We start from the raw sequence: 24,393 nt of genomic DNA, 5'->3' as shown, positions 1-24,393 counted from the left end.
CCCGGGCGGTCGCGGAGCGGCGGCGGCGGCGCGGGGCGGAAGTCCTTTGTTGCAGCGGCAGCAGCAGCAGCGCGGGCAGCTCCGGCTCCGGCTCCGGCTCCTCGGCCGCCCCGCGCCGGTGAGTGAGGGCCCGCGCCCCGCTCCCCCCGCGCCGCGCCGCGCCCCGCTTCCCCCGGGGCCGGGGCCGGGGTCGGGTGGGGCTGGGGCCGGGGCGCTGCGGGCGGGCGGGCGGGCAGGGGGTGGCGCCGCGCGGGCCTCGAGGCCAGGCCGGGCCGGGCCGGGCCGGGCCGAGCCGGGCGCGGAGCTTCCGGAGCGCGGGGTCCGCGCGGGCCGCGCCGGGCCGGCTGCGGCTGCTCCGGGAGGCTTCGGCGATGGGCCCGGCCCTGGTCCTGCCTCCGCGCGCGCTGGCAGGATGCGGCCTGGCCCTGCTGCAGAGGAAGGCAGCCTCCCCCGGCTCCGGCCCCTCTTCGCCGTGAGGGAAAGTCCTGGCTGCCCCCGACTCCGGCCCTGGGCAGAGGAGACTCACAACCCGGCTTTGGTCCCAGCCCTGCCTGGAGCCCAGGTTGAGAGAGGCTGAAGAGCAGCCGGGCGCGCGTAGCGGGGAGGGCGGGAACCCCCGGGGTAGAAAGCAGGCCTGGCTCGGCCTAGGCCCCCCCGCCCCGAACACCTCCAGCGATGGGGAGTGCGCAGCGTCCCTGGGCGCCTGGTCCTCTGCCTCCCCGCTCTCACAGTGAAGACCTTTCCAGGTATCCGTCTAAACTTAACTTTGCTGCAACTTCGAGCCATTGGTGCGCCTCCTCTGCAGAGCGAGAGGGACCAGGTGCTTTCCCTGTTCTTTATGACAGTCGTTCAAGCTCGGGCGCCCCAGGCCCAGCGCGCCAGGGCTCGAAGGGACGGCTCCACCCCATGCCCAGCGGGCTCAGGCTTCGCTCTCTGCTCTGGCAGACCACAGGGCTTCTTCGGAGGCAGTGTGGGAGGAAGCGGCAGCTGCGTAAGCCCTCCGTGTGCCTGCAGCTGCTTTCTACGGGGGAGTCTTCTCCATTCCTTCCCTGGCAGGGAGGTGGTGGCTGAGAGTCGAGGCCTTGAGGAAGTGGGGGCGAAGGCTGTGGTCTATGGTTTTTCTTTTTGTTTAAGAGTAGTTTTTATCTCTGTTTCTCTGATGCGAATGTATTCGCCAGCTGGTGTGTGGTGTCCACCTGCTCCAAGCGACGTGAAGGCACCACTGGATGGGAAGCAGGCATTGGATGCTTTTTAAAAACCAGAAGGTTACCATGTGCGTGAGCTCGGGGTATTGCACGCTTCCCGGTTAGTGACAGTAGGATGGGGAAGCGCAGCACTCGCTGCATTTGATCATCCAAGGCATTCTGTCTGTTGAAGCCGTGCTGCGTTCCTCGCTCTCTGCTGCTTGCAGCCGATCCCTGTAATGAGAGGGGCTCAGTCAGGGTTTTCCGTGATAAGGCTTGAAAAGTCCATGGACCGGTGATGGGAGGATGCTGACTGCTCGGTGCAGTGTCTCGGTGCTCAGAGTTAATCTAAATACCAGCATACTGCATCTACAGGACTCTAGAAAGGTCCAGACTGGCTGCAAAACCTCTTTGGAAAGTAATAGGAAACAATCTCAGCAGGTTTGTTTTGCTGCCGTTTGGGAAACCTCCGAGGGCAGAGAGGCTGAGAAGCTCTGTGTATGAATGGAGGATGTCAGGTGGGGGTCAGTGTATGGGGCAATCCAGCTAGTGGAGTTGTGACTCGCAGCAGCTAGAGGGTGGGAGCAGGTAGGCTGTCAGAGGTCCTTCTCTCCCAGAGTTGGGAGGATCTGGGAGTGTGTGGAGGGGAAGATGTTCTTGCAATTCAGTAACTGAACGGGCTAAAATCACATGCTCAAGTTTTACCTGCAAAAAAGCATTTCTTCTTGAATCTTTCCCATTGCTGCTGCTGGACCAGCTCTGGTGGGAGTGCTGGTCTGGAGGGTTTTAGTCACCGTGTCATCTGAGTCTGGCTAGATACAGGTACAGCTGATGCTGTATGCATACCAGATTCGATGTTAGAGAAATGCTGGGAATCTAGTACAGGCAAGGCCTTAATGACCAGAAGTTAGTTTACGTCCAGAATGTAGCAGAGATCCCCAGAACTGGGGTCTTGAATGTACCCTGATAAAGATGCTGCTGTCTTGTCTCTCGGCTTCTGATGTTGAGCTTTTCTCCAGTTTTCCCCCTGGGTATTGTTTGTCCACATTGCGAGACATCCAGGGTCCATCTTCCATTGTGGACTGTAGTTTTAGAGTGTAATCCTGGCCCCAGGCACAAGGATTTCACCGTTATCTTCTGGCAAATATTTAAATCCTTGTCTGAGTAGTAGTGTAATAATGGAGTTCTGCAAATACCGCTGGTTAAGTCCATTTTTAAAAAGGGGTTCACTGTAGCTAAGTAAGTAGATGTGGTTTTGTGTTCAGACACAGTATGTGGGCACAGCAGCAGCTGATAAATAATTCATTTTACCCGTGTGATGAATTGCTCTGCAGTTTTTCATTTCTAATAATTTTTATGCATTTTATGCCCTGTGCACCCTCTAGTGCTAGCTGTATCCATCATTTTGTCCAACAACACTTATTTTGCCTAGGTTTTAGATGCATTTAACAGAAAAATGTACTACTAGTAGGTTTCAAGGAGTTTAAGACCAGAAGAAATCATTAGATCATTTAATCTGACCTGTTACAGGCCATTAAACTTCACCTGTTCGCACCAGTACTGAGCCTCGTATGCTTGGGTTTTAAGCAAAGTATAACCTGTCCTTAGCTAAAGCTTAACTTTGAGGAAAGCATCCAGTGTTGGTTTGAAGACCTCAGGAATGTCATTAAGAACAATTTAAGATGTTATGACATTAAGCTGAATGTGCAGTATTCAGCATATTGCAAAAATCTTGACTATCAAGATTTATTTTATTTTTTTTAATTTCTGGGCAGAAATTTGATGCAAACATTTTTACAGTATTTTGTTACATCATACTTGCATTGCTTAATACAGAATATTTTTATATAATTGTAAAAGTATCAGTTCACAGTGATGAGGAATCTCCACAATGATTCATTATGGCTGAAGAGTTAATTTACCACGATGTTAACTGTCCCTTATGGTTTTACTCCCTATGAGCCTGATCCTTTTGAAGTCGATCGTAAGATTTCAAGATGTTAGCTCAAATCTTACATCCTTAACTCATTCAGTCAGGCTGTACGTACACTTTTCTTCTTTTCCTTCCTGCATTGTGCTTATATTGTGACTGCCTAGCATGTATAGCTTTAACGTTCAGTCATCAGCTCAGAGTATGCGCTGTTAGATTTCAGCTTCTGTTCCTCATATTTGTGGAAATAGGTGCTTAATAGTGGACAGGTCTACACATGCTCCCCACGGCGCAGTTACTGTGCCGTCATTTAGTTCTTGCTTTAGGAAGTACTAAATGACGGCGCAGTAACAGCCATTACTGCGCCGTCCTAGTGGCACGTGGTTATTTTTAGCAGCTGCATCGCTGTAGTGATGCGCTATAGCAAGGTAGTTCGTTGCTTTGGCAGTGTAGCATTGGCCTCTGGTTTGTGCCTGCCAATGCTTCGTTGCTGTAGTTTGTCAGTAGCGTCTCATGTAGACGTGCCCGCTGATATGGGATTCAGTGGCTTAGAAAATTGGCAGTCTGGAGACTGAGTCTCACCTTTCATGGGTTCAGGTCTAGCTCGCGTGGCAACTGAAACCTGTTGTTGCCTAAAGGCTATTCATAGCCTGTTTTTACAGAATTGTTACTACAGATCTTGCTGTCAAGAAATAATATTTCAGAAAACAAATTTACAACTAAAGTCTCTTGTGGCCTCCAGGTGAAATTATTACTTGGTATAGGTACAAATGATGAGAGTTCAGTGTTAGATCTCGCAGTGGCGAGGAACAGGATTCAGCCAAACATCCCAAAAGGTGATAAAGCTGCAGCGTGAACCTCAGTTCCACCATCGCTAGAATAGCTGATGTAGCGGCCACTGAGTTTTCTACTACTCGGCCCTCACACAGCATGCAAGGAGCTGCTGCCGTCCCTTGCTCAACTCTTCTACTTGCTAACCCACAGGTAGCTTAGATTCTCCAGATACCTTAAGTTCAGTAGCTTCCACATCAAAGTTATCCTTCCCCTGAAGGATGATGGGGCCAGATCCAAAGAAACAATTGGGCAACATGTTGGTACTGGCTTCCACAACGGGCATCCTGACGATTCTGCTCAGCTCTAACCAGGGTGCCTGAACTTGGTTAGTACCTAACTTTTAGACCAGTGGTTTTCAACCTTTTTTTCATGTGTGGACCCCTAAAAAATTTCAGACGGAGGTGTGGACCCTTATGGAAATGTAAAATAGAAGTGTGGACCCCTCTGAATTGTAAGTGTAGGTATTCACATACTTTTGATAGATAACAGTCATCTTTTGCAAACTCTGTAGACATAGTCTGCGGGCTCCCAGGGGGTCCATGGACCACAGGTTGAAAACTACAGTTTTAGACCATAGAGTTCCACAGAGGCATAAAATTGTGCCTAGAAACGTCTACAACTGCCCCTGCCCTGATGGGGAGGATCGGCTCCTTGCTTGTTTTATGAATATTATTAGACTCCTTGAAAGTAGGCATTTCTGTGACTGAAGGGCTTGCTTTTGTAGGTAACATGCACCAACAGAATCAGACTTCACACAAAATGCAGTTGCAGGTGCCATACCATGTAAAAACCCGGGCAGAGGAGTCACATGCTGCCACATGGTGGTTAGGATTTTTGTGGACGATATCTTCTATTGGACGAGTTGCATGCTTGGTCTAAAGTTAAGACAAGCTTCTGAGTGGAAAATTAGAGCATTCTCCAGGTGGAGAGAAACCTGGGCTACATTCCTGCCCCTGCGAAAGGGGATTCAAACCACTATAGCTCACTCCAGGATAGTGCCTTAATTACTGGGCCATAGGCTGGTGTGGGTGGGGGCACCCTCCACCCTTCCTGTCGAAGCGGAGCTGAAAAGAATGCAACAGTCAGTGAGCCAGAAAGAGTACGAGAGTGAGCTCGGCTGTGCAGCCTGGTGGCAGCAGGGGAAACAAGGGTCCTGGACTTCCTTCTCATGACTATCTGTGTATTTTACCAGTCCCGGAGAAGGAGATGAGATGAGACCCCTAACCCCTGGGTTCCTACATAAAGGGCAGCATTGCCTTCTCTGCTTTGTTTTAAAAGCAAGGCCCACTCAGCTCTTTGAAACAAAAGGCATAGGTACCTACTGTTAGGAGAGGGTTTGGGGCTGTGGCACCAGAGTGTGCAGAGGTACCTCCCTGGAGTCTGGAACAAGAGACCTGAGCAGTAAGAGTGCCTGGCTCTCACCTCTTATCTCTTGGCGAGCTCTAGGCACACTTTTCCCAGCCTGTTGGCTGTTTGGGATCACAGTGTGAGCCCTGCTAGGTGCCCTGACCAGTGTGTAGGGAGCCAAGGTATCTAACGGGCCCAGGCACCTAACTTTTAAGTGTCCTTTATTGGAACTGGCCCAAAAACCTAAAATCCCTGTGCAGAGGGGACAGGATTCCTCAGGCCAATTTGTTCTGTCACTGTCTGACCCTCTCGTTAGGATAATTTACAGACCTATTTTTGAGGGGAAGTCTCAATTTTCTTTAGCACTAAGTTCAAAGATTTCATTTATTTCATTTTGTTCAGTCAGATCTCGGTTTCTGCAGAAAAGCAGCTGGCAGTTGTGTGTAACCTCTTGGTTTTTGCCTGCTCAGCAGTGGAAATGTTGGGTTTTGAAAACCACTTTCTAATTTTAGGAAAGATCCTAAATTCTGAAATCTGTGGTACTTATCTTAGAAGCCAGACAATTTAAAATGGAAATTTTTCCAAGTCTCCTTACTTAGAAAAAAGTTGTAGGAATTGTCTTGTTGGTTAAAACATTTCTAAACATTAAAACGTATAGCGTGTCAAATTTTACAGTTAAACTACATACCTAGTCTTCTCAGTTAGGAGGCTTTTGTCCAAGGTATGCAGCTATCTGATCTGTCTGTGCAACTTTTTTTAGACTCTATTATCCTGTATCTGTTATGTTGCAATATAACATAGTAAAAGGAAAGATGAATTTAAATAAAAGACAGGCAGAGCAAAAATAAAGAACGGTTAGCAGGAAGGTAACAGGAGTATGCAAGGACTGTGTTGTCAATTTGTCCTTTTTCTTTTATCGTCAACATAAAAATACTAAAGAGCTTGTGGTGATGGTGGTACTTTAGCCTCATGTTAGCTAAAGAAATGCACAAATCCAAAGAATTATCTTCTTCCTGTGTCATAAATAGGAACTAATATACTGAGTCTAGGCAGTGTTCTTGATTTTGCAAATGGTATCAAAATTGCCCTAACGCCCCAGTGGTTTTATGATGTGCAGTAACTCCATATAGTTTGTATTTATATTACGTACAAAAACTGTTTAAAGCATTACAGCTATGTGGTTAAAATCCAGGAGCTGCCAAAATTAAGACTGTCAACCTTAATTCACAGCTCCCTTGTATAGCTGCATTACTGCAGGCTGTGTTTACATGACCATGCCACATTCTCCCAAAGCACCTCTACCTTGTTCAGTGTTTTATCTCCGTTGTTCAGTGCGAGGCCCTGTTCTTGTTTTCTGCATACAGCTCAACCCGTGTACTGAAGACACAATTATTGATTTCTTCATGGACTCTCTGGCACTAATGCCTGTAGTATCTGAGCACTTCACAGACAGTTTTTTTCATATGATCCAAATAAAGCAAGAGGATGGTATTGTCTCCATTACAGATAGTGGAGACACAAATTTGGATAAAAAGTAGCCAGATTTTTGGTGCATGTCCTGAGGTTCTTGCTTCCCTGAAGCAGCATTCTCTCTAAGCTGTGCAGACACACAGGCGCGCTCATGCCATGCTGCCAGGCGCACCTGTGCAGCTGCACAGCTTAGAGGGAACGCTGCCCTGAAGTATCAAGTTGGGCATCCAGAAAATGCAGAGCACTCAGCGGTCACCTCAGAAAGGCTGTTGGAGTGATGTGCCCAGAATCACATAGGAGCTCCATGGCAGAGGCAGAGATGAACCAGTTCCTTAGGGCAGCATTTGGCTGTCTTAACCTTTAGACCATCCTTCCTTTCCAGCTCTCCCCTTCCTCAGTCACTGTATACTTTCGAGCCTCGCAAGAACTGGAGCAGGGACTCTACAGACAGCGCTCCTTCATTACAATGCCCTGATTCATCTTCAAAGCAGGTGCAGTAAGAAGAGAATTCTCCTGCCCTTTATGCATCTAAATGGCAGTTTTATAGCCATGTCAGTGGTATTTTCATTACTTATGCATAGATAGGGATTCAGCTTTCCCTGTGTAGACTATGAAGTAGATGCACAGACTAGTCTGTGCATTGGTGGGGTATGTGCATACCTGTCTCTGACTTCCTAGCTTAGTGCCAGGCACAATCTCCTTCCCTCTCCAGTGCTCCTTTTGGTGCTGAGCCACTGTACCTTGCATCTCTGGATAGAGAGCAGGGCTGTGGGGAAGGCTTTGACCCACTGGGACCAAGGGTGCTGGCTAGGACCCAGGGTCTGTGTCTTTCTAGGCTAGCATCTATCTCTGAGCCACACTCCCACCCTCTAGTTAGTCCTTTTCCTCCTAGCCCAATATCTCCTCATCCCTGTACTGTGCCAGCTTCAGCAGGCATGCTGGAGAGGGGCCTGGGTGTACTGCCTAACCCAGGGGTGGGCAGAATACAGCCTGCAGACTAAATCCGGCCTACCAGCTGATTGGATCCGGCCTGCAGGCAGGCAGCCACCAATTAATTGTATCCGGCCCAACCGGTGGCTGCCCCTGCTGCGCTCTGCATGGGGCTGAGTCGTGCCAGAGGCAGAGCGTGTTGTGCTCCCAGCCTCTCCTGCTGGAGGGCACCAGCCCCGCCAGCAGGCATAGCTTCAAAGCAGGGCTGCTGCTGCTCCCCAGGGAACTGCTGGGCTCCCCCCAGCCTCCAGCAATTCCTCCTGTCCCTGCTGCAGCACTCCTGGCAGCAGGTAGGGAGGGGAAGCTGCGGCATTGAGGGGAGCAGGTTGGGCTCTGCCTGCAGATCACTCTGGTCCTGCTTGTGCTGGGCAGGGGAGTGTATGGATGTGGGGGGGGGCCTGTGAAGGAATTTGGCTGCTCACAAAGTCCCACCGGGCAGGAACAGGACAGGAGGTGGGGAGCAGCAGTAGGAGCCAGGGTGCAGTTGATGCAGCCCTGCCAGGCAGGCACAGGAGAGAGAAGAAGCAGCAGCAGAAGCCAGTGCTGGATCCACTGCACCCCTCTGGGCAGGTGTGGGACAGAGATCAAGAGAGCCAGCGATGCCAGGCTCGGCTCCCTGCACCATACCGCGCCCCCCCCCTCCCCTCCCCATGCCTCAACCACTCACACCCCCCTACACATATCCACACCCACACCCCACACACATACACCTACGTCTCCCCACACACACACCCCATCATATGCACACGCACATCCAACTCCCACACACGCTCACACCCCAACCACACATTCACACCTCCACACACATCCACATATACACCCCACACACAACCACACATACATCCCACCATACCCCCACATGCCCCATACCATAGCCACACACCTCTCACACCCATGCATACACCCACACACCCCTCCTATACCCCCACATACTGCACCATATCCACCCCCCACCCCTCCATACAAAATATATAAGCAACCCCCCTCCCAAAAGGAGGACTTCCTGGGCAAGAGGAGAGACTTATAGTGGCAAAGGTCAAGGGTTAGGAGGCGAGACTTCCAGTACCAAGATGGCAACCAGGGGGCGGGGCTACCCATGCAACCCTTGATGCCTTATCAAAACTCATTAAGCGCGCCCCCCCCCCCCCCCCCAGCCCGAAAAAATTTCCCGCCCCTGGCCTAACCTGTGGCGAGGTGGTTTGAGTGCTGTTGGGCAGTCAGTGATGCAGGTTCAAAGCCATTCTGGGCAAGGGGGACCTAGAACCCCAGTGTCTTGCTTTCTGGGTGAATGTTATAATTGTTCAGTTACTGGAGCTAAAATACAGGAGGTCCACCTCCTCCTCCTCCTCCTGAGTCTGCTTGTTAGCAGACAGGTTCCTGGCTGGCTAAGTCTTCATGTCTTACACATGCCCATTGTAGACATGTACCAGTGTCTGTGCCTGGTCAGCACGTAGAGTACTGCACGGAGTCAGGCTGCGTACACATGTTTGTGTGTCCACGTTACAGGGGAAGCTGAATTGCTACCTGTGCGCAAATGCCAAAACCACAACTTAAATAGCTAGAAAGCTGCCATACACACAAAGGAAAGCAAAATTCCTCCCTAAGTGAGGCAGGGGCCTATTTCTCTCTCTTCTCTTTTCCTGTCTTCCTCATCCGTTCTTGGTGCTCCCCCTCCAGGCTCCCCATACTCCCATTACGCCTAGTCTTTATCTTCTACTTTTCCCTGGCCCTATGTCCAGCCTCTGTCTACTCAGCATTCAAATCGGATATTTTCTTCCATGCTGCTTGGGTAGCAGCAGGGAGATGCTGGATGTAGAGGAGATGCAAGCTCCTCGAGTTGAGTGACAGTACCAAGCCCAGAGCTTCTGTTGGAGGTGAGTTCCTAGTGGGACCCTGCAGCTCTGGCTGGAGCCCTTCCAGTTGCCCTGAGGAGCTGGTACACATCAGGGCTGTGAGCGGATGAAGTGTGCCTGTAGATGGCATAGGTACAGCCTGCTCACATAGAAATCCTAGAAGGATGGAACATGCTCAGTGAGAGTATCATCTGAGATTTTGGTGGTTAAATATTTAAGATATCTCTACTGAGCATGTGCCAAAGGATTTTTCAGAGATCCATAATGATCAAATTTGGGCAGAGTTTTCACAATAAAAGGGCACACCCTGCCACAAATGCCACCTGCTTGCTAAATTTAAAGTTACTGTCCAAAGTGTAGGGGGACTGCAGCTTCAAGAGAAAAGGGAAGGGCTTTTTCTAATATCAGCAAAACAGTGTTTTCTTCCTTAGCCTTGTTCTTGGAAATAGTTAAAACATTTTGGCTGAAATTTTCTGAAAATATTCACCCTGTGGTAGACAGTCTGCATGGGACAGTTTCAGCTCACATGGTTAAAGTATGTGAAAATATAAGCAACTGAAAACGGGACCTTATCATAGGAAGTGTTGACAACCATACTTGCCTTGAACACCCAATATTCAGGCAGTGTTGTTTTTTGAATATCCAGTCAAAATGGTAGGTTAATTTTGAGCCTGGAGAAAAAGGTGTGTTTTAAGAAATGGGCTTAAATTTAGTAAAGCAGGTGCCAGTAGTAATTCTAAAATAAGTAAATGTGAGCGTTTCCTGTGTCTTGATATTTAAACATCCCAAATACAATAAAAGGACCAAAATGTCTCAGCGCTTTACTGATGTTCGTGCCATACAGAGCTGGCTAGTTCATTCTAGAGGTTTCAGGAGAGATGCTAGCCTGTCTTCCTCAAGTGCTGGAAAATTGTGCGAGTTGACTATCATATTTCCCAGCATTTCCCTTTCAAAAGAAACAGCTTCCAAAGAGGCAAGAAACTTAAAGAAGTGCATCTTTCCCACCACACTCCAGTGCCCGTTGAAATGAACAGGGATATTTTCAGATTTCTACAGGCAGGAAATGTACTATCATTTATTTGTCACAGGGTGATCCTGTTACAGACCTGCTTTTCAGTTGGTAAACTTAACAAAAAATAAGCTTGGGAACATTTTTTCCTGAAATGTTTAAATTTCCCATTTTGCAAGGATAAAAAAAATTCCAGTTAGGATGATTTAGCAGTTCTAAATGGACTTTTCTGACTGATAGCAGTTCATAGCAGTCCTCATGCCTTATCACACATGAGAGGTCAATATTGGTTTTGGACTTATCTTCCCACTGTTTTTGCTTTTTTTAAAATGCAGACTGTCGATTGAACTGAAATTAAAAGCTAACATTCAGTGGCTATTCCTAGGGGTTAAATAGTAAGTCAGTATGCTATCACACAGGTCCGAGCAATTAGGTCAAGTGCCTCATTAACAGAGACCTGTGAAGTGTATTTTATGGCAACTTTTTAATTCTAGAGTTCTTTTGTTTTCAAAACCATGCAAAGTTATTCAGATACTTAGAAATCTTTCTGTTGTCATTTAGAACGATGTTGCCTTCCAAGAGAGTAAAGGACTCCTTTGGGGAAATTAAAGAATTGACTCTGCTGTTCCTAAAATGACAGTGTACTAGCAACTGAGAGAACGCCTTGGCTTGCTACATGCAATGAAAAAGTAGTTCTGTGGTTGGTGTCACCTTACCGAACAACTCTGAGAGGGGATTCACGTCATAAAGAACTCTCTGCTTGGAGAGGGAAGTCTTCCTTTTCCTTCATAGGCTCGGAGGACACTCTTTCTTCAGCCCAACCAAAGCTCACAGCCCCTTCTTGCGGACAACCAACTTCCAGCCAAAGCCTCATTTCTGTTAGTGAGCCATAAATACTGCTGTTTCATTGACAGTAGTGGATGTATTTGGGCAGTCAGAGATATTTGCTTTTTCTCTAGGGACTGGGCATACTGTTTCCATGGTGCTTCCAGCCCTCTGACAGCTCAAGGAAAGGGAGAATAATAGTTATTCCTGTGCCCACCTATATAATGCAGGCATCATCATCACTGAGGCAACCTGTGTGGAAAAAAAATGCTGTTAGGCCTGCCCATATATTGACCTCCATCCATGTTAGAAGGAAGAAAGTGGGTAAAGGAAAGAAAGGGAAGTACTGTATATAGAAAGGATGACAACCGAAAGAGTGAAGGGGAAAATATCCCAGTCACAAATCAGTCCGGGCATTTCACAGGTACATTTTAATGCAGTGTTAATATTATAAATTGTTTGTAAACAGTGCTTTCTTTTTGTTAAGAACTTAAGTGCCACACTGGGTCAGACCAATTGTATATATAGACTAGGGTGCTGGGGAAGGGACAGGGAGTGTGGCGTGCCCCAATCGGACCCCACGGTGCTCGGGAATCTGGCAGCAGGGGAGGGTGGCGGTATTACCTACAACTGTTCCCTTGTGACCAAATGTCCTGTCCCATGGGGAGCCCTGCAGTAGACCAGATGCCATGGCTCTCCGCGTTGCATTTGGCCTGCGGACTGGAGGTTGAGCACCCCTGGACTAGATCTCTGGAGGTCCCTTCCAGCCCTACTTGTCTGTGATTCTATGAATCTGTCTAGTTCAGTGGTTGGAAATCTTTAATAAGCCATGGGCCAAACCAGCCCAACTCTGGTGCGGCACAGGCCCAGGTGGCTTTGGTGCCATGTCAGTGACTGGCTTTCCCTGCACCAAGGCAGACAACTGGGAGCTGCCACCGCATTGCTGTCACCACTTCTCCCAGGCTCCTGCCCTTCCCTGCCCTGTGTCCTCCCCCTCCCCCTCTATGAAAGCTGTGAAAAGTTACTGGATGAGCATGTACTAACATGCATGAACAGGCTGCATTCAGGCCCAGCCTCCAGCCAGTGAGGGGCTGCATCAGGGCAGAGAAGCTGCAAACTACATTCTTGCTGCCACAGCTTGTCTCCATTCCTCCTCACATCCCAGCTGCAGTGTAGATGCTGCCAGGAGCTTCACAGCCCTGACATGGGTCTTCAGTGCAGGTGCAGGCAGAGGAGCTGTTTTGGAGCTGAGCAGCTTCCAGCTTTACATGTACCACTGCCACTTCTTTCTGCGCCCTGGCTGCAGCACCAATGCAGCGTCCAGTCCCTGGGGAGTTGCACCAGGTTTCTGCAGCTTTCAGCTGTCCCTACACTGTAGCTGGTAGGTGGGGTGGGACAGGCAAGGGGGAGTGGAGAGAAGCAGCAGCAGTGTGAATGCAGTTTGCAGTTCCCTTGCCTGGGCACAGCCCCCTACCTGAGCCCACATGAAGTCAGGAAGTGGGAGTGAGGGCTCAGAGAAGCCATGGCAGTAGAGGCACAAACAAAGCCCTTCAGCTCTGCAGGCTGGAGCCAGCAGCTCAGTGGGCCAAATGTTGCCAACCCCTGGTCTAGTCCCTTTTTTAACCTGGTAATGCTATCTGCCTCTACCACCTCCTGGGACAGTGAGTTCCACAAGTTAACTATGTACTGCATAAAAAAAGTACTTTCTCTCATTAACTTTAAACCTGTCTCCTAATTTCAGTTGGTGTCCTCTAGTTCTAGTATTCTGGGACTAGGTGAATAACAGTTCCCTGTTCATTTGGCCCACACCCTTCATGATTTTATAGACCTCTATCACATTGCCCCCTCAGCCTTCTGTTTTCCATATCGAAGAGTCCAAGCCTTTTTTGTTTGTCCTGGTATGGCAACTGCTGATCATTTCGGTAGCCCTTCTCTGTATACCTTCCATGACCTTCCACTACTTGCAATAACATTTCAGAAGCTAGAGAATCTCATGCCTAGTATATATTTTCTTCTTCCATTGTGAAATTGTTTGTCCTCCCTTCACTTTTCCCCACATTTCTCATCTGCAGTCTCCACAGATAGGTGAGATATGGTGTCAAGGTTTGCAGAAATGACTGGTTTCAGGTGGTGTAGCAGCACCATCACCCCTGCCACTTTCATAGTACTGCCTCCCTTCTGGGTATGGCTTATTGTCATAAAATAAAGCTTCCAACTATATCTTTCCCAGGTCCACTTAATTCTTTTGTTTTATCACAAGCTTTGGCAATCATAAATTCAAGGCTTAAAAAGTTTTTTGGCCCTTTACTGGGGCTTCTTTTCCCCTGTAGTCCTATCTTTGGGCTTGTAGAACTTCACAATTCTTCCACCCAAATATTTTTTTTTTCTTATCTGGTCTCAATTCTAGACATTCTGGAGGTTTAACACCAACTTGCTCTTTTTCTGAGCAAGCTCCGTGAATTCAAGCTGTCCTTGTATTTCCCAGCAGGTTTGGTTCCTAGTCGCATGACCTCTTGATGATGCAAGAGATTAGTCACAGGTGAGACTGGAGCCAGGCTCCTTTAAGAGGCAGCTTATCCCGTGGCAGGTGTCCAGTTTGAGACTCTCTAAAAGATCTGATTGTTTGAAATCGGATGCCCAGCCTTTCTGAAAATCAGGCCCCTTTAAAGTGTTTAAAGCTGCACGTCAGTCATGAATTGTTTCTGAAAATTTCAGCCATGGGTTTTTGTGATTGACTTGTGTTTTGACACCAGTATTATTGAGATCAGTACAGTTGCATTGGTAAAGCTTATCGATTTACTGGTACTGTGGGTTTAGTTGTAAGGGAGGTATAAATAGCAGATACTTCCGTTATTCCAGTTTTCTTCAAGAGGCTTTTAGTATTAGGTAGACCTTTTCAATCAGGTTGTAAAAAATGTTTGGACCAAGGCTGTAATTTTGAAATTGGCCTCTATATTACAATGAGCTTGCATTCTGTGCTGACCATATAACCAAGTATTTATTTCTTCACACAGGACTGTAACGGAAGGACAAGATGGCAAGAACCAGCCACAGCAACTATGTTCTTCAGCAGCTAAACAACCAAAGAGAGTGGGGTTTTCTCTGTGACTGCTGCATTGCTATTGATGATATTTATTTTCAAGCGCATAAAGCAGTCTTGGCTGCCTGTAGCTCATATTTTAGGATGTTTTTTATGAACCAGCAACACACTACAGCCCAGTTGAATCTCAGCAACATGAAGATTAGTGCTGAATGTTTTGATCTTATTCTGCAGTTCATGTATTTAGGAAAAATTTTGACTGCCCCAGCCAATTTTGAGCAGTTTAAAGTGGCAATGAACTATTTACAGCTATACAATGTCCCTGAATGTTTAGAAGATATACAAGACACAGACTCCTCTAGTTTAAAATGTTCATCTTCTGCTTCTAGCACCCAAAATAGCAAAATGATATTTGGCGTACGAATGTATGAAGACACCGTTGCTAGAAATGGTAGTGAAGCAAACAGGTGGTGCACAGAGCCGCCAAGTTCAACAGTAAACACATCACATCACAAAGAGCCTGATGAAGAAGCTTTGCAGCTCAGCAGTTTCCCTGAACAACTGTTTGATGCGTGCAAAAAAAGCACTGTGTCCAAATTCTCCAGCACAAAAGAGCGTGTGTCACATTCACGACGCTTTGGAAGAAGCTTCACCTGTGACAGCTGTGGGTTTAGTTTTAGCTGCGAAAAGTTACTGGATGAGCATGTGTTGACATGCACGAACAGGCATCCATACCAAAACGCCAAGTACTATGGCATTGAAAAAATGGACTTCAGCGAAAAAGACTCTACTTCCAAAAACCTATCTGCACAAATAGACAAGTGCAAAGGGGATCCGAGCCAAGCAGCCGATGGGTCTTTGTCTCCAGTGTCAAATGTTACAAGCAGAAAAAGCAGCACAGTTGCATCTGAGACATCAGGTGAAGAGGGAAGCAGAGCTGCAGAGAGGAAGCGAATTATGATCAAGATGGAACCAGAGGACAGCCCTGTGGATGAAATGAAAGAGTTTAATGTTATTAAAGTGACAGATAAAGACTGTAACGAATCTACTGACAATGATGAACTAGATGATGAACCGGAAGAGCCACTTTACAGATACTATGAGGAAGAGGTCAGTGAAAAGAGAAGAGCTCGAAAAACTTTAAAACCCCGGTTATTAATGAATGAGGAGGAAAGAAAGTATTTAAAGAGTGCAAGGCACCTTAGCAGGAAGATCTCCCCAGTACAGGAAGATACAGAGAACGGCCCCTGTGAACTGTGTGGGCTCACGATTACAGAGGAAGACCTGTCCTCTCATTACTTGTCGAAGCACATAGAAAATATCTGTGCTTGTGGCAAATGTGGTCAAATACTGGTCAAAGGTAAACAGTTGCAGGATCATGCGCAGACATGTGGAGAGCCTCAGGATCTGACCATGAACGGGATAAGAAACTCTGAGGAAAAAATGGATTTAGAAGAGAATCCTGAGGAACAGTCCGAAATCAGGGACATGATGTTTGCAGAAATGTTGGAGGACTTCAGGGACAGTCATTTCCAAATGAACAGTCTTCCCAAAAAACAGTTATATAAGCATTCTACCTGTCCTTTCCGATGTCCTAATTGTGGTCAGCGTTTTGAAACTGAAAATCTAGTGGTTGAACATATGTCAAACTGCCTGGACCAAGATCTGTTTAAGAATGCCATTATGGAAGAGAATGAAAGAGATCACAGACGAAAACATTTCTGCAATCTCTGTGGGAAAGGATTTTATCAGCGTTGTCACTTGCGGGAACACTATACTGTTCATACCAAGGAAAAACAGTTTGTTTGTCAGACATGTGGAAAGCAGTTTTTAAGAGAACGCCAGTTGCGGCTCCACAATGATATGCACAAAGGCATGGCCAGGTATGTCTGTTCCATTTGTGATCAAGGAAACTTCAGAAAACATGACCATGTACGGCATATGATATCTCATTTATCAGCTGGAGAGACTATATGCCAGGTCTGCTTTCAGATATTCCCAAATAATGAACAACTGGAGCAGCACATGGATGTTCATCTGTATACATGTGGAGTGTGTGGAGCCAAATTTAATTTGAGAAAAGATATGAGATCTCACTATAATGCCAAGCATTTGAAAAGAACATAAGTGTAAATATACTGTATAGCATTAAATTGACAGCAGAGAAAACACCAAAGTGAGGCATACAATATATTAGTCAAAACTGAACGAGTTGTTGAAAACAAATCTCTTCTTAAAGACCCTTTTAATCATAGGCGTCTTTGTTTAGGGTCATTCAGTTATATAGCTTTTAAAAACATCAAGTGTTTAATTATTACATTTTCACTGTTTCCTAATAGTTTCTGTTTTTAATTTTATTGTTTTACTAAGTAGATATGATACAAATCATTATTTTTAAACTGTAGATTAAAAGCACAATGTTATCCCTTCACTGACTTCTATTAAACAGTTCTCAGTTCCATGTCAATAAGATGAGTGCTTTAATATTTCTACGTGTTGTTTCTTCATGTGACATTTTAGATCAAGTAGCGATTAACATGGAGGTGGCATAATCATCCCTAATCTCAAAATTAACTTTAAAAAAAAAAAAGAAATTTGATGCCAGGAAAAACTTTGTTCTGTGACTCAGCTGTAAGTGCAGTGCTGGTGGTTCTCTGAGCCTCTGTCGGAATTCGAACCAGTCAGGTTGCGGGGGCAAAGGGAAAGAATTTAATACTATGTAGATAGACTCAAGGAATTCCCATATGAACAGCCATTCCCAGGCATGAAGTTCTAGCAGAACTGAAATGGGCATTTCCACTCCAGTGTTGCTACTTTCCTTCAGTTTTTCTCCCTAGATATTTATAACTTGCTCATTGCAGAGGTATCTAAGTGCTGAATCCTGCTACAAGAAAGGGCTGGTGAGTTTCCTTAATAAATACAAAGATATTTTTTACTCCCTTTCAGAATTTTCTTACTATGAAATACTCTCTGAAACTAGTGCAGTCCAGGCCTTTCAAATCCATGCCCAGTGCTTTATCCAGGGTGTTACTTTCAGGGATGTTTTAATGTCAGGGAATATAAATAAATAGATAAAATTCAGCATATAACCTAAAAATTATGTGAGAACTATTCAGTCAAATGAGTGTTTTCAGATATACTGAATTTCTTTTTGGATATTCAGCTTTAAGGGAACTTCATAACTTTTTAGGCTGGTAAACAAATTTACCATGTGTATTTTTTTCACGCCAGAGCAACTGAAGGAAAAACTCATATTGTGCCCAATCATACTTCAGCCCTGGACCTGCAATTGGAGCACACAGATCCCATTGCAAGTTAGGGCTTTAGCATTTCACGGTGTCAACTCAGTCCTGTCTTCCTCTTACACCACTGAAGTCATCTGGGTCCTAAATGGCAGCGGGGCTGAAGAGCACCACTAACATTACTGTGTACTCATGTTTCTGTTATTTCATGCCTCCTTTCTAAAGGTGAACTGAGCCAAAGCTTAATACACAATAGTCCAGGGTGGCTGGTTTAAATGATCTTTTTGTGTAAGCAATCAAGTGTAAGGAGGTGGAAAGAACTATATGTCTTGTTCATCAAAAACAAAATTTAAAATAATGTGGAAAAATAACTGCTGATCAGTGAAGGACTGTAACAGCTGAATTCTTATGAAGCATTTAGTTTACATACAAACTCCCTGATGTTTAGGTCAGTGCTCACTATATCAACACAAACTGAGATCAGAAAGCAGCCGAGGGAACTGAAAAGGAAATGGAGTGTGCAGGGAGTTGAAAGAAGAGTATTGTAGCCCAGGGTGAGCTGAGAGATTTGGAATGCTATGGGGACATGCCAGGCAAGGGCTGGAACAGCACAGAAATGGAGACAGAATTAGAGCACGGTAGTGGGAAGTAGAGAGGAAAAATCCCAAAGGTGGCATACAAAGGGAGAGCATGGAGGAAAGGATAAAATGTCCCAGAGATTCCTGAGGGACCAGAGAATGAGCATGACTCAACTTGGTTAGGAGAGCTATCGGCCTGAATTATTAATTCACTGTGGCACCAACTCTCATTGCAGATAGTATGCTAAGTATAAACCAGACTTTTGTGCTGGGAGGATTGCAGTGGAACAACAAGATTTAGATTAAGGATTTCACATGGTCAAAAAAACAGAGAGGATTCCTAACAGCTAAGAGTACAAGGGAGAGTTAAAAGAAAAACTTAAGGCCCTTCTACACTGACTCAGGAGCCTTGCTTAAAATGTAATAGCCTCTGCTTGTTTAAAACCTGTGTTTGCTGAGAGTGTAAACCTGATGGGTACCTAGCATGGATGGCCCATAATAGAAAAAGAGATTTTATCAAGGGATTTAGGAGTGCCCTATGGTGTATGCTTTGGTGGGTGGGTGAAAGGGATTGGAATCCTAGGAGTAAATCAATCCAATAAAAAAAAAAAACGGGGAGGACTAAAATGGCTGTGGAGGAAGTAGAAAGAAATATTATTGTCGTGGCATATAAATGTAGGTAAAGGAATGGCATTGGAAACCTGAAGGAAAGCCTAGAGTGGCTGATCAGGGTGGCAGGAGAGAAGAATGAAGATTAAAATAGTTCCAATGAAAAAAGAGGGTAGGTATGTACAGGGGAGAGAAGCAATACAGACAATCCCCGTGTAACGCTGTTTCGCTTAGCGCTATTTTGCTATAATGCTTGTTTTAAATTACACCTGATTTCACTTAGCACTCAGTGAGCTTTGTTGTAACGCTTGCAGTTGCCATTAACGCTTGGGTCATTAAAAACAATTGCGGTTGCCATCTTAGGTCATCATATACTTTTGGTTCCACTTAACGCTTGGTTTTTCAGGAACCAATTAAGAGTGCTAGGCGGGGGTTGCCTCTAGTGTGCAGACCACTGAATAAAACTGTATGGGAACTGGAGTGCTCCACAGAAAAGATAATGATATGGGCACACTAAGTACAAAAACACAGTTTCAGCTTTATCCCCCATCCCCTACCTTAGTGTAGTGTTTAAAAATATCAACTAATTGAAAACAGCAAAAACCAGAGAACTAGAGTTACTGAAACACTTAAAATCCCTACAAGATCCTATAAATGTTACTTGAGAGAACAAAGGAGGATCAGACAATCTTGATTTAGAACTCTCCTCTATCACATCTGTATTTTAGTCCCTTCAACATAGTTACTCTGTACCTTCTTTCTCTGCTAAGTGGAGTCTCATGCATGTTTTGAGCGTATATTTGGATGCATACAAGTAAAGCTGTTGTGGATCCTTAGGTGAAAGATGCTATCTATATGTAAGATTATCAAGTTTAAAATATTTAAAAAATAAACCTCTTATCCAAAGAGATGTGAGCACAGTCTGGATGCTAAGCCTCCCATCCTTGCATTTTTTGAGGGCGCTGTTATTCCTGCGCAGGTGTCTCCTGCTGTTCTTTCTGATGCACTCTTCATCCTGGTGGTGATATGGGCTGCAACTCTGAAAAACGTTTTACTGGCAACCATCTCTGTGCTCTCAGCTTTCAGGATTTATTGAAAACTAAGGGGGTTTGTAACAATCTGGAATTAACTTTTCCATGTAATAAGTGAAGTTTTATTGTGGGGACCATGCAGGCCATTTCCCATTTTTTTAAATGTTTTTAAAGTTTGCTTACAGCTAAGTTGTTACTTTTAAGACCTAATTAACCCTGGGTCAGTCATATCTATGTGTAATAAGATGTATGGATGACAGGGCTGTGGGAGAATGCTACTGCTGATCATAGATTTGGATGGATTCAGAATATCACATAGACTTCACCCTTTTAGTACTAGCAGTAGGCTTTTCTACTTAGTGGGTTCATCTACATGTGCACTTTGCTGCAGCTGACTAATTAGCTCTTCAGTAAAGCATTACTGTCTACACATGCACCAGTCTTAAGATGCAGTAAATTAAATCCACTGTAAGATAGTACTGTCCCCAACACTAGCTTACAACAGAGTCATTACTGTGCAGAAACATGTGTGGACAGTGTCCAGGACCACAGCAGTTTAAGCCAGGGCAGAGCAGCCCTGGACTGGCAGCAGGCTTGGGGAATCAGCTACACAGCTCTGCAGTTTTGGCACACACATGCCCCAGCCATCCCCTCTGTTGCCCAAGGCTGCCACCTGGAGCCTGGGGCTGCCCCCCCACCAAGCCTGCTGCCAGCCCAGGGCTGGTCCACCCTGGCTCATGCTGCTGCGGCCCTGGGTGCATGTGCAAACACTGCGCCTAGAAGCAGCTGATTCTAGCACAAACTATGCCAGGATTTATCTTATCACATTAATGGCACATGTAGATGCATCCAATATGTTCCATTAGTAAAGCAATCAGAAAATGCAATCAACATGTTTTTCTTACTTTTCAAGGGAAACTGAAAAAATACTGCACTACAAAAAAACCTAAACTGTCTGTAGGGCTCTAACTGAACATGCAGAGAGCATCTACATGTGCAGTTAATGTGACTGAATAAACTCTGGTACAGTCTGAGCCAAAGTAAACTAATCCCAACATCACTCTCTACACATTCATTTAAGCACAGTAATATACCCTGCTGTTGGATAGTACCTGTGTCTGACGGGATTATCAAACAGCGCTGTAAATTAGTCTACACTGACCCAATTGCTGCTCATGTGTAGACAGTTACTCTTAACTGCATAGTAAATTAGTCTACTATGCAGTAAAGCACACATATAAATGTGCCTGCAGATGCTAAAATTTCTGCAGTACCTCACTTACTGCTGAGGTTGATACTGCCCTTTCTATGCAGACCCCACACACCCACTATTTTGGTAGCTGAAAAAGCCAATATGACTTTCCACATAAAAAGGAGAGAAATGCACATCATCTACCCTCTGCATAAGAACTGAAAAGCTTCCTGTATTCAACTTGCCTTTCAGATGGTCTGGAGTCCTTTTCTGATCTCTTGAAGTAGGACAGACAACAGTCACCTTAAACCCACAGACAAACATAGCTTGCGATACAGAGAAATTCCTTTCAGCTCTGGGGGAATAACAACAGGCTTGAGCACGAAGGATAAATACTTTGTGAAAGCTGAGGAAATAATATTAACATCTATTAATGTTACAATATGTCTGGATCTCAGTGTAAAGAATCTAGAATTGTCAAGACAAAATTATCTATCTAGAATTAAGAAGCAAAGTACTTCTGACTTCCATAATTCTAATTTGTTCTTAAAGTCATCAGACATGTGGCCATGCTGGGTGATGTGCCTACTCTGAATTTTTAAAGTATTTTAGATAAACAGTTAATTTTTTAAAATTAGGAATATGAGATTCAGCTTTTTAAAAGTTGTATTTAGTGGCTGAAAATGTATTTCTTTTTATAAAAATTCAAAGGAAAAAGTAATTTTTTGACATGGTATACTTGAGCAATTATAGTCCAAGGGGGGGTTTTGAAGAGATGTTAGAAAATTTTGAAAACAGAAGCTATAAATTAAATGTCTCCTACAACTCTTGTTTACAGTCATTACTATGGCATTAATTGTGAGCTTTTCTTGCCCCCAAAATAAGAAAAACTTGTAATTTGTAACAGAGAAAGAGTGTATGATTCAGAAATGGATTCAGTATGACTTAAAATTTTGGGCACTGAAACAAATAGCCCTTGTTGCTTTTCATAAGATTAGGTGGCTGGTGCCAGCTTTAGAGAGGAAATATTAGAGGAGTCTTTCTTCGTGTTAGATTTTGTCTACAAATGTCTTGTAACATTTTCTTGAACTACTAGGGAAATAATATTGTGCATCCTACTTTCAATGAGAGTGCTCCCAGCAGCAATGTTTGTTTGTCTGTTTTACCATGAGTGTTCATTATTAATACTGGGAGTTGTAAGTATATAAAATAGTTTTAAGAGCATATCTAAGGGAAACGTCACAGAATTATGGGATGAGAAATCAATCCTTGATTATGTAAGACCAACATTTTTGATTGTTCTTTGATCTGGTGTGCCCAACACAAGCTTCCTAGTTACAAGGGCTCTCCATGTCAAAAGCACTTTGTAACCTCAACTTTACTGGAAGTCAGTGCAAGCACCTTCTAAAATCAGTACCTCAGTGCCTTAAGTTTAACACCCAAAGTTGGTAAATGCTTCTATAAAAGCTAGTTTGCCTTATACTATGATTGATTTCTTGTCGCCTTATTTTAATGTTGATTCATTTTGATCATTAAGGGCAAAACCAGAAGCTTAATCTTTTGCTATTTCTTTTAACAAACTACAGCAAAAGTAAATCTTCCTGTAGGTACAACCACAGACACAATGCCGCTTCTAGCATTTCCTGTGGCGGGGCGCCTACTTCAGAGCTGCTCAAGAAAGTTTTGGTCTCTAAGGCCAAGTCCTGTACTCAGGTTTAATTAAGCTAAATTCTTATTGACATCAGTGGGAATTGTACCTGAATAAATGTTGAATAACAGACTCCCCATACCTTGGGCGAGGAAAATTTTGTGAGGGACAACCCCAGACTTCCCCAACACACAGATATTTGTAGTCCCTTGCCTGTCTCTTCATCTTTGTGCAGAGAGAGGTAGTTAGCCTTGTTAGTTTAAAGTCAAGTGGACAGCAGGATAGATTTGTACTTTATAGCCTAACCAAAGTAGATATATAAGAAAAGCTTTTGTGAAACTCACTTCTTCATACGCTGAGCTGATGAAGCAAGCTTCAGCTCATGAAAGCTTGTGCAATAAGTAGAGACTAGACAAATAGATACTTTGGTTAGTCTATAAGGTGCAAATCTACCCTGCCTTCCTCATCTTTGTGACAGAGTACCTTCAGCATTACTTCACTGAACACTGCAATAACAGTTTTACCAAACCCAACCCCTGAAAATCATGAGTGAAACTCCAAAAAACCCCCATAATATTAGCTTAAAAAAACACACTTTCAAAATATTTTGGCTCCTCTTGTCCTCTGGTTTCAGAGCCTTTAGGATGCATTTGCTTAATGTTTTGAAGTTGTATGCAGCAATCATGGCACTAGAAACTTACTTTCTAAATGAAAATGAAAATGGAGATTGTAATACATTCCCATGAATCTGGGAGTGAATGATATAAGAAGTATACAATAAAACAGAGTTGGCAACACAATGGGTACCTTCCAGTTCTCCTTTCTTGGGTGAGGGGTTCAGCAGTAGCTCAGGGGTGGTTACCACAATTACTTCTGCTTCCAAATCCCCAGACAACTGATTGGGAGACCCATGCACTATCTCCAACCCTGTGAAAGGGCCAGAAGATGAAAAATAACATGGTGGAATACTTCCGTTTCCCTCAGACAAGGCTGTACAGCTTTTCTTTCTAGCCATGCGTATTTGCTTCTCAAGAGAGTTGGGTGAAATTTCTTCAGTGAATTTGCTGAAAAATACTATTTTGTGGCAAAACCGTTATGAATTAGACTCAAATTTGCTGAATGATTTCAGCTAGGAGAGAGAGAATTTGGAGCTAGCGTCATATAACATTTCAGTATGACACAAAAGCTCAAGGGTTAGATGATAACCCAGAATGCGGGAGACCCTAGTTTAATTTCTCCTCTGAGCAGATTTGAACCTGCATCTTCCAGGAGAATGCCCTAACACCAAAGCCGGGGTTCCAGTCCCTACTCTACTGAATGTGTATTTAATAAAAGTGGAGCAGTGACAGCCAGAGAGATTGAGAACCCCAACCAGGAATATTGCAGAGCCTAGCTGTTAGGTCAAATTCATGTAAGGTGAGAGATGTGGATCCTCCTGACCAGATAAGGAAGCTGAACTGGTATAGCCCACATCCTGTGTATCCTGGATGAAAAGTCTAACTCCTGAGGTATTGGGTAAAAGGCAGACATCACTACCACTTCCTCCTCTGTGAATCTAGCCCTTTCTTTTACTTTTCCTTCTAGTGCCTGGAAACTTTTTTTTTTTTTGGT

General features: G+C 44.9%; 1 protein-coding gene across 10 annotated transcripts in view; it reads left to right on the top strand.

The window, feature by feature from the left end:
* The window catches only part of ZBTB1 (zinc finger and BTB domain containing 1), a 30,881-nt gene that overhangs the window by 300 nt on the left and 6,188 nt on the right, over positions 1-24,393 (top strand). For 3 of the 10 annotated variants that reach the window (XR_009460314.1, XM_059723308.1, XM_059723307.1), the window contains exons 1-2: positions 33-118; positions 14,457-16,365. Coding sequence is in view for 9 of the 10 variants with exons in the window: in XM_059723308.1 (XP_059579291.1) it covers positions 14,477-16,365 (1,889 nt within the window). In the remaining variant the exon portion in view is untranslated. The other 7 variants (XM_059723309.1, XM_059723305.1, XM_019479938.2 and 4 more) reach the window with 7 other exon arrangements.

This window comes from Alligator mississippiensis, chromosome 2 (assembly GCF_030867095.1).
Source record: "Alligator mississippiensis isolate rAllMis1 chromosome 2, rAllMis1, whole genome shotgun sequence".
NCBI classification, from domain to species: Eukaryota; Metazoa; Chordata; order Crocodylia; family Alligatoridae; genus Alligator; species Alligator mississippiensis.
The sequence above is the reverse complement of the archived record's forward strand: the minus strand, read 5'-3'. Positions and strand labels throughout refer to the sequence as shown.